This window comes from Sinocyclocheilus anshuiensis, unplaced genomic scaffold (assembly GCF_001515605.1).
Source record: "Sinocyclocheilus anshuiensis isolate Anshui unplaced genomic scaffold, SAMN03320099.WGS_v1.1 scaffold374, whole genome shotgun sequence".
Lineage (NCBI taxonomy): Eukaryota > Metazoa > Chordata > Actinopteri > Cypriniformes > Cyprinidae > Sinocyclocheilus > Sinocyclocheilus anshuiensis.
The window spans coordinates 712,063-722,436 of NW_015546051.1; the positions used below are offsets into that span (position 1 = coordinate 712,063).

Genomic DNA, 10,374 nt, shown 5'->3' on the forward strand with positions numbered 1-10,374 from the left:
TTATAACATCCAAGTGAAAGATATAACACCAACATGTCAGAATAAACAAACAAACAGACACACACACACACAGAGTTGGAAAAAACACCTTTTGCTTTAATTACAGCCTTTAGTCTGTTGGGATTTGCCTCAGTCTTTACTAACTTTGCACATCTAGACTTTGCAATATCTGCTCACTCTTTTTTGCAGAATTGCTCAAGTTCAGTTAAATTTGATGACCGTTTGTGGACTGCAGTCTTCAAGTCATTCCACAGATTTTCCGTGGGGTTTAAGTCTGGGCTCTGACTAGGCCATGAAAGGACATTCAGCTTATTCTCCTTCAAAAACTGTGTGGTCAGTTCTGCTGTGTGCTTTGGGTCATTGTCATGTTGGAAGGCAAACCTTCTTCCCATTGACAACTTTCTGGCAGAGGGCAGCAGATTTTCCTCACAAATTTGACGGTATTTTGCCCCATCAGTTTTTCCTTCTATCCTGACAAGGGCTCCAGTCCATGCTGCAGTGAAACACCCCATAACAGGATATTACCACCTCCATGCTTTACTGGAGGAATGCTGTTATTTGGATGGCCACATTTGTGGAGAATTTGTGATGTTGTCACATGCACACAATGACCACTATTTGTTATAAATTCCTGCAACTGCTTCAGAGTTGCTGTGGCCTCTTGGTCGCCTCTCTGACCAGTTTCCTCCTGGCTCTTTCATCCAGTTTGGAGCAACGTCCTGATCCAGGGAGGGTCTGTGTTGTATCAAATACCTTCCACTTCTTAATAACAGACTTCACTCTGCTTCTAGGTATTGATAAAGCCTTTGAAATCTTTTTGGATCCATCTCCTGACTTGTGCCTGTCCACAACTTTATCCCGGAGATCTTTTGACAGTGCCTTGCCACCCATAGTTGATTGTTTGCAACAGTTGCACTACCAAGGATTGAAATGCTCCAGGAAAGCTCTTGTCATGTTGAGCAGATCAAAATGACCACAGTCAAATGGCTTTGTGTGCCATTGAGAAGGTGATTAGCTACACCTGATTGAGTTTACAAGTAATTTTAGGAGGGGCGTTATCGTTTTTTTCCAAATCAGTGATTCTGTTTGTTTATTTATTTATTTATTTTCTGACATGTTGATGTTATAGCTTTCACTTGGATGTTATAAGTTGCACTGAGTAAATATAGTTGGAAAAAAACAAAAGCTCTGTCCGTCTTCATTTCAGGCTGCAAAAAATCTAAATGTAATTATTTTAAAGGCGGATGATTATTTTCTATACACACTGTACAGTATCTAATAAGTCAAGAGACAACATGGGATTTGTGCGTCTAAGGCTTTTAAAAAATGTCATGGGACAGCAAAGCATACCCTATTTGTGGAATGTGCCAGATGCTTGTGCAAACTGATGATTTTTTTGTGCTAATTGTGTTTATCATGCTTACGAAAATTGTCATGCAATGATTGTACATGTTTTGGAGATGTTATGTGCTGTAAGCTAGCAAATTATACATTTTGAACACTCATGTATAGTCATGGTCCTGCCTAATTTTCTGCTGTTCTACCTACACTGGATAGTAAAAACAGCATAAACTTTTCAAACTCAATAGGAGCAAATTGGCACAATGAGAAGGCACACACACAAACACACATACACACATTATGTTTCTACATCCACTTGAGAGGATGTTGAGGGCAGTGATTTCTCAAGAAACTGTCAAAACGTATAAACACCATAAGGGTAAAAACACTTTGGCAGTTATAAGGAGGACTTTGTATAATTTAAAATTAATCTCTTTAGAAAATTCTCAGCAGAAATACTGGATGGCTAATATTATTAGTGCTAATATTGGCAGTAGTTGAAGAAAAAATACATTACTTGACTTTGAAAAAACGTGGTCCAAATGAAGAGTTCTGCAGGAAGTTGTTATAACCTTAACCTGTCATACTGAGTTGAAGAGGCAGTTTGAAACCGGTAACTGGACACCATGGCACTGTGGTGGAGATCTTCCTAACATGACATGTTTGACTGCTACACGAGAAAACCGAGGAATGTTGAATGAGAGTTATAGGATGAAGAGTCAAACACGTTTTACATATCTTCAGGCAGGAGGCATACATTTCTGAAAGGTAAAAATAAAGACAATGAAAAAATGTGAGATAATGTTCAGCATATTAAATATTAACATATATTTAATATTTTTGTGGTTATTTTGTAGGTAAAATACCATTAGAGTTGGTAAATATGATTAATTTTATATATTTTTTTGTTTTATTTAATTACATTTTTTTAATAAAGATTGATTCATTTGCCAGAACCTTTGTAGGAACAATTTCAAGAAAGTTAGAAAATTAGTTTAATTTCTGTGAATTAGGTTTTTCTGATTTTCCAAACACTGATTTACTTGCCTAATGACTTTTAAAAATGCTTAAAATCCCTGCAAATTTACATACATTAAAAGTTTTGGTAAACACATATAAATGGGTAAATATTGCTATAGAGTTTCTTTAGTTAATTTAGTGAAGGACCATCGGAAAAACATTCCTTATTTATTTATTTATTTTTATTTTTATACAACATTTTTACTGGATATTTAATTTAATTTTGTCAAACTGATTATTATTAATGAAAATCATTTTAAGACATTTTAGAGTAAAAACATCTCTAAGTTAAATATGTAACCCTAGCTCCCCGAGGGAACGAGATGCTGCGTTGAACGCTTTGGGAACGCCTTCAGCGAGACCATGCGCTGAAACATGTGTGTAATCAGTCCAATGAATGGGCGCGACATCACGGACGGGGTGACGTAGTGACCAGGGGTCTCATTTATAAAACTCTCCGTAGATTTCATCCTAAAAGTGTATGTATGCACAAAAGCTAGATTTTGCATACGCACAAAACTTTTCAGATTTATAAAACCATGCGTACGCTAGAACCTGCGCAAAAATCCCTTTATAAACCCCAGTCAGGGGATGATTGTGCGTACGTGCATCTCCACCCCGACTCCTTCCCGAAATCACCATATATGGAGCTTACAATGCCTAGTTTTACTATGCATAACCTCATCTGCATATCATTTCCATGCATATTCCCATCCACGTGACACCAAATTTAACACTGTTAAAGGTACAAGACATTAAGGAAATATGAGATATGCACTATAAATGCCATTTGTGCCATACACAATTTTTATTGCTAAAAATCATCCAGTATCCTTGTTATGTTTTAGCATAAATATATCAAAATCCATAAAAAAAACTGTTTAAAGATCTTTTAGCTATTTTTAGCCTATATTTATTGCAGTGTAAATATAATTGTCTGACTCACTGACAAAGTAGCCTATTTTAAAAAGAAAACATGCAAATTACCATTTTCTTCAAGCTGAATCCTTCAAATACAGTGGTATTTTTGTGGAAATACCTTCACACGGCATCAACACTTCTGTGCAGCTGTGGTTGTACAGTAAGCTATTATCATTGGACCTATTCAAGCCGGACAATGGACCGTTCGACCACTCAATCCAGCAGTGTCTGCCATAATATCGAAGTAAGTGCACGTCATTGATCATTGTTCTCACTAAAATATTTTCTCATAACATGAGATCTACAGTTTAGTTTAAAGATGAATTATTGTGCACCTATAGGACTCCTCACTGTCATTCAAACAGCATGCCACAGGAAAAGTGATCAAGCGCATCCACTAAATTCATATAATTTTTTGTTTAACTTCTGCGTAAAAACTTTATGTAATTTCAATGCTTATCTCCATTAATGAGAGTGGAATATTTAATGTAAATGTGTATTTCGAAATGAAAACAGATTTTAAAATTGTTGTTTACTTCATTACTGTTCTCACTCCAGGAAAAAGAGTGGGTGCGCATGGTCTAGAATGTCCGTATGGTGCGTATATATTTACGGCAAGTTTATTTTGTATAAATCCCGATATGTGCGTGGAAAATTGCGTATACAATTTCTATGCCCATTTTGTGCATACGCAACGTTTATAAATGAGACCCCAGGAAGCTATAAAAGCATGTGCGGTGGAAACAGCGGCAGCTTTTGGTAGAATGAAGGAAGCGCTCACAGGGATGCCGGAAGCATGGCAGGAGATACAGTGTTTCGTTCCCTCGGGGATCTAGGGTTACATACATAACCTAGAGACGTTCCCCTTCAGGAACTCGAGCTGCGTAGGTGAGTGGCGTAGACCAACCTGCCGCGTTGCAAATATCCTGCATAGCCACACCCGACAGGAAGGCCTTGGAGGTTGCCACACTTCGGGTGCAGTGAGCCTTGAACCCCAATGGCGAGGGGATACCATATGACATAGAAATGGCATCAACGATCCACTGACTGAGGGTCTGCTTAGAGGCAGGCAGACCCCTCTTGGAAGGACCATAGCAAATAAAAAGTTGGTCAGACTTCCTCCACATGGCAGCTCTGTGGACATATGCGTCCAGTGCTCACACTGGACACATACAGTTAAGCTTCTGCTGGTCAGGCTCCTGAAAGGGAGGAGGACAGAAAGTCTGTAGTACGAGGGGGCGTAGCACTGAGGAGGGCACTTTAGGGACGTACCCCGGCCTGGGGTACGGAAAAGCTTTGGCCAAGCCAGGGCACAAAGTCTAGGAAGCTCTGGTTTGGAGGATGGTCTCAACAACCTCGGTTGAGAGACCGGGAGCTACGAGTTGTGCCCCCTCAGGGGCCACACCCACAGCTTCCACAGCTCTGGGCGGGGGTGAAAGATCGTACCCTCCACCTGTGAGAGGAGATCCCTCCTGACGGGAATCTTCCATGGAGAGCTGTCGAGAAGGGAAATCAGGTCTGAGAACCATACTCGGCCCGGCCAGAACGGGGCTACTAGCAAAAGACAGACCCCGTTCTGGCACACTCTCTCCAGAACTCCCGGGAGCAGAGCAATCGGGGGGAAGGCATACAGACAAAGCCTCGGCCAAGGTCGAGGGGACAGTGCAATGTCTCCTGAGTTGCAAACAGATCCACCTGAGCCTGGCCAAACATTTTCCAAATCTGACACACCACATCTGGGTGGAGTCTCCATTCCCCGGGCCTCGGCCCCTGCCTTGACAGGTTGTCTGCTCCCTGATTGAGATGCCCAGGGATGTGAACTGCTCTCCGTGAAAGGAGTTTCCCTTGGGCCCACAGAAGGATCTGGTGCGCCAGCTTGTTCAAGGGGCGCGAACGCAGACCTCCCTGGTGGTTGATGTACGAGACCACCGCTGTGTTGTCGGTGCGCACCAACACATGTCAGTCTCTCAGGTCTGGGAGAAAGTCTTTGAGTGCTCGAAACATGGCCAACATTTCCAGGCAATTGATGTGCCACGTGAGATGGCGGCCGCTCCACAGACTGCAGGCAGGGTGGCCACTCATGACCGCACCCCAACCGGTGAGGGACGCATCTGTCATTAACATTACACGACGACAAGGAACTCCCAGCACCGGGCCCTGTGACAGGAACCAAGGTTTCCTCCACATGTCAAGCATCGTTGAAGAAACCTCTCACTCGGAGCGTGCTTCCGAACCCTGGGAGATGGCGGTGGATCTGGTGGTCGAGGGATCCACCTGCGATCCCCACGACGGCAGCCGCCACTCTGCCTCGGCAGCAGTGGGGCCTGAGCCGCGAGGAACGCTGATGAGGGCTCCCTCCTCAAAGAGAGCCCTCCGGGAGCAAGCGTCCGCAGCGAGAGGTGCTTGCAATGTGGACCGTCAGCACCCTCGAGAGAAAAACATGCCCCAAGCAAACAACGCAAAGGCTGTGTGTATCCCCGCCCGTGATGTAATGAGGGCAGGGAGGATCACACAGCCTAAACTGCTGTTTGCATTTATTACAGCCCTTAGACTTTTCTTTTGCCTTTGGCATTGCTGACTTCGCTGAATGAGAGAAGCTGCCACTGTTTCCACCGCACATGCTTTTATAGCTTCCAGGTCACTACGTCGCGCCCATTCATTGGACTGATTACACATACTGTATGTTTCAGAGTATGGTCTCGCTGAAGGTGTTCCCAAAGTGTTCGATGCAGCTCGAGTTCCTGAAGGGGAACATAAATATTGATATATAATGTATATCAAAAAATCATCAAAGGCTGTGAAATACTGAACTGTTTTTTTTTTCACTTGGCATTCAAAAGCCTTTTTGCAAGTGCAGGTAATTTGCAGTTATGCAAATGTAAAAAAAACTGATACAACCACCACAACAACGACACCACAGAACCTAACCATATAAATGAAGACTACAAACAGACTGATAGTAATCAGGAAATTTAGGTCCAGAATTAAAAAAAATAAAAATAAAGGACAGACTAGATGGAGAACTTGAAAGGGCTGCTGTCAACCACAGTCACATGACCGCCAAAACACATTTGCTAGCATTCATTTTTACCAGAATGTGTAGGATGGAGCTCCACCATCTGTTAGGCCTCCAGGGCTAAGATGGCAGGTTAGGGCTGTCTGTTTCAGGATCAAAGTAAGCAGTTTGTTTATACAGAAGAAAATCTTTATTACGAGGAAAAATGAAGAATTTCTTACTTTGTTACTTCTTCTGTGCCTCCTTCTCCATCTGCTTTACCCTCTTCTTCCATCTTCTGCTCATCTGAGATCAGCTCCTGGTTCTTATGTCTGCGAATACATTTCACCACCACCATGGACAGAATGAGCAAAGCTAGAATTCCCCCCACAGATGCCCCGATGGCGACAGCAATAGTTGAATCCCTTGGTGGCGGTACTGGGCAGAGGAAGACAAAAAATTAGCAATGTTAACAACAAAATAAACCAGAGTAGCATATTGCTTCTGCAAAAAAAGTGTATTCTTAAAAAAAAATGTGTAAAAAATAGTACATGTATATGTATTAAGATATTTCTGAGCCCAGACTGAGGTGTTACGGCATCTACCACTATTGGCTAACTGGCCTAATTTTGGGGACGTTTATATGACAACAACAACGCTAAAAATGGAAAGTTTTTTTCCTTGTGATGAAGCTTTGAAGCATGAATAAATGTATTTTTTTTTTAACATCTAATAGTAAAGCACTGTACCAGAGCTTGATTTGTTTTGCCATAACCACGTGATCTGTGACATCCAAAGCATTGTTTTTCCCACACAATCACGTGACAGCTTCATATTCTGATTCAAATAACGTGAACCCCTTGCACAGGTTTCAAGTGTAATTCACTTCTTTGATAAGAATAAATCATAATACGGATAAATATTTACATGTGTAATTTTGTGCATGTTCAGTTTGTATTAATCCCCGCTTCACAAGCACGTCAACTGACCATTCCACAATAATCTTCATTTATCATGATCATATATGCCTACATGAGCCATGCTTATTTTTTTATAAATTTATTCACACTCATTTATTCATACTTTTTGAAAGTGCAATAACATTCACATGTTTTTATTTATATGGTTTTTATTTGGTTTTCGTAGCACAAATTGATAAATTTTTATGAAACAGTCCAAAAATGGCTGTGACCTCTGGGACACAAAGAGTCACTAGTTTTTCCTTCACGTTTTTGAAAAGTTTTGCATACAGACAACAATGCTGTCAGAACAAACCCTTTTCAAATGTATTCACGAAAATGATGAAACAAAACAAAAAAAACACTGTATTATGCATGACGGGCTAGTAGTTGGCGATGTCACTTTGTAAAAATAAAATCTCGGTGCCTGCACACATATGGTTTCCTTAGGTACATACTCACGCACACCCGTGACTGAACATGTAATACGCATATGAATGATGTCACAGTTTTCACAAAATCACCTTTTTTTGTAGTTTACGACAATAACAGTATCATTTTCAAACACTTGCACTTTGAAACCTGTTTTCAAAAGTTTGCATTTCCAAGCCCCCAAAACACTGTTGTCGTGTAAATGAACGGCCAAAACACACAAAAATGTAGTTTTCCTTCAGGAACTCGAGCTGCGTCGGAAAACGCTATGGGAATGCCTTCAGCGTGACCGTGCTCTGAATCACGTGTGTAATCATTCCAATGGATGGGCGAGTCTAATCTCTGTTGTTAGTCTTATTTGGTGTTGTTTGTCCGCTATAAGCTACAGTATGTCTAAAGCTGAGTCAAAGACAAAATATTTGGGCGAGAGCAGACAGCGTTATAGGCTGTGTGTTCCTCCCTGCCCTACATTACGGGTGGGGATACACACAGTCTGTGCGTTGTCTGCTTGGGAGCGAGGCACGCAGAGTCGGCTCTCGAGGGCGCAGCCCTCATGGATGCCCCGCTTGCGCCTTCTGGCCTGTTCAGCGACGCCGTCAATTCCGTCGTCGACAGGTACCAGGAGGCTCGTAAACAAGCTGCGGCATTTCAGCGGTTCCTTCCTCGCTGCTCTCTAGTTCCGGGGGCTGCCGGGTGGGAGCAGCCCCCTCCGTGTACCAGCTCCTCATACCGGGAGGCTCAAAAGCAGACCGTTGCCTCCCGTACTCCCCCGAGTCGGGACCAAGGTCGCTCTGGGTCAAAGCCTTCAAAGTCTAAGCCAGATCTGTGGACCGTACTTAAGACTTAGAAGTCTTAAGTTTCCAGCGTGGAAACTACTGCCAAATGTGTCTCAGTGGGTCCTGCACACTGTAGAGAGAGGCTACCGAATCCAGTTCGGTTCTCCTCCGCCTCGTTTCAATGGGGTCACACATCTCCATCCTTCCTCATCACAGGAAGTTCTTGAGCTTTGCTTTCAGGGGCAAAGCTTACCAATACTGGGTTCTTCCTTTCGGCCTTACACTCTCACCAATTATATTAACAATTGGTTGATATTAGCTCAGTCGGAGCAGGTGGCGGTTTGGCATCGAGATGTCGTTCTCGCCCACATAAGAGAGCTGGGATTGAGGCTAAACGCTAATAAAAGTGTGCTTTCTCCATTACAGAGAACCACTTATCTAGGCATGGTGTGAGATTCGACCACGATGCAGGCACGTCTGTCCCCTGCTCGGATCGAGACAATCCTCACTGCAGTCGCGAGTGTGAAAGAAGGCCGGTCACACACTGCCAAGCAGTTTCAAAAACTGCTGGGTCTGATGGCAGCTGCGTCCAACGTGATACCTTTTGGCCTGCTGTACATGAGACCCCTACAGTGGTGGCTCAAGATCAAGGGGTTCTCCCCGAGGGGAAACCCACTACACATGTTCAAGGTCACGCGGCACTGCCTACATGCCTTAGACATGTGGAGGAAACCTTGGTTCTTGTCTCAGGGCCCGGTGCTGGGAGCTCCTTGTCGCCGCGTAATGCTAGCCGAGTCCCGGGAAATGGGAGGCTTCACCCAGATGCGATGAAGCAGATATGGAGAGTTTTTGACCAGGCTCAGGTGCAAGGTTATTTTCGTAAACGAAAACTAAAACTAAGACGAAAACGATTGATGAGAAAACAATTTCGTAAACTGAAATAAAATAAAAATGGCAAAATAATTCAAAAACTAAAACGAAATGAAACTAACAACAGTTTATTGAAAAACTAACTGAAATAAAATAATAATTATCAAAAATAAATAATCGTTTTACTAATCATTACGCTCTCACCCCTTGCCGGAAAAATATATGAGCTGTGTGGCGCCGGCGGTTTAGGGAAATACCTGTAAATGGCGCATCGCGCACGTAAGGTTATCTGACGGAGAGACGCAAAGCAGTTTAAAGCAGAGTCCTGCACGGCTCCTGTTTGGTAAACACGCACCAGCAGTACTTAACAGAACACTCGACCTGTTATCTGACAGCAGCACTCATTTAATTCTGTAACCAGACCAGACACGTTTGACATAAAGACCGCGAGTCGTGACCCGAACCGCACCCACATTAAATCTATTACATCAGGTAGGCAAAATTATTTATTTTCTCATGTAACACAAGCAATCAAACCAAAATTAGGCATTCTAAGTTGGTGCTTTGAAGAAAAACAGGCACGCAGCGCAATGTAATAATTAACAGAAAAAAAGACGAGAACGTGCATCCTTTCTGAAAACAATACAAAACTTTAGCATAGCATCTTGTGATCACTCTGCCAGGCTTTCGGACAATTGTGCATAGGCTATAGGCTAAATTAAACACGCTTATAATTATTAATAAATGAAAAGAACATATTCAAATATGAGCCTTTACTGTTTACTGTGACTGCCGTTATTATTGAATTTCATTAGTCCCAGTTATGATTTATGCGCAGTTGTTCACGGAAAAGTGAGCAAGACACGACAGTTACAATATATTATGATTGTTAAAAAAGAAAAAAGACATCTAACCATCATAACCAAATTAGGCTACATTTATTGTCATATTAAATATCTCAATACACATCATTAGATATGACATTAAGCACAACTTGTGTAGATTTATTTAGTAAAAAGGCTTGACTGCTTCATTTTGGCGTATATTTGTATACTTTTAC

General features: G+C 42.2%; 1 protein-coding gene across 2 annotated transcripts in view; it reads right to left on the minus strand.

Annotated features, from left to right (window-relative positions):
* Nucleotides 1-1,214: 1,214 nt before the first annotated feature.
* The window catches only part of scn2b (sodium channel, voltage-gated, type II, beta), a 28,295-nt gene continuing 19,135 nt past the window's right edge, over nucleotides 1,215-10,374 (minus strand). Inside the window, exons 4-6 of one of the 2 annotated variants that reach the window (XR_001635429.1) lie at nucleotides 6,520-6,715; nucleotides 6,374-6,441; nucleotides 1,215-2,102 (exon numbers count right to left, since the gene is read on the minus strand). Coding sequence is in view for 1 of the 2 variants with exons in the window: in XM_016500388.1 (XP_016355874.1) it covers nucleotides 2,072-2,102; nucleotides 6,520-6,715 (227 nt within the window). In the remaining variant the exon portion in view is untranslated. The remainder of the gene's footprint in view (nucleotides 2,103-6,373; nucleotides 6,442-6,519; nucleotides 6,716-10,374) is intronic. The other variant, XM_016500388.1, reaches the window with a different exon arrangement.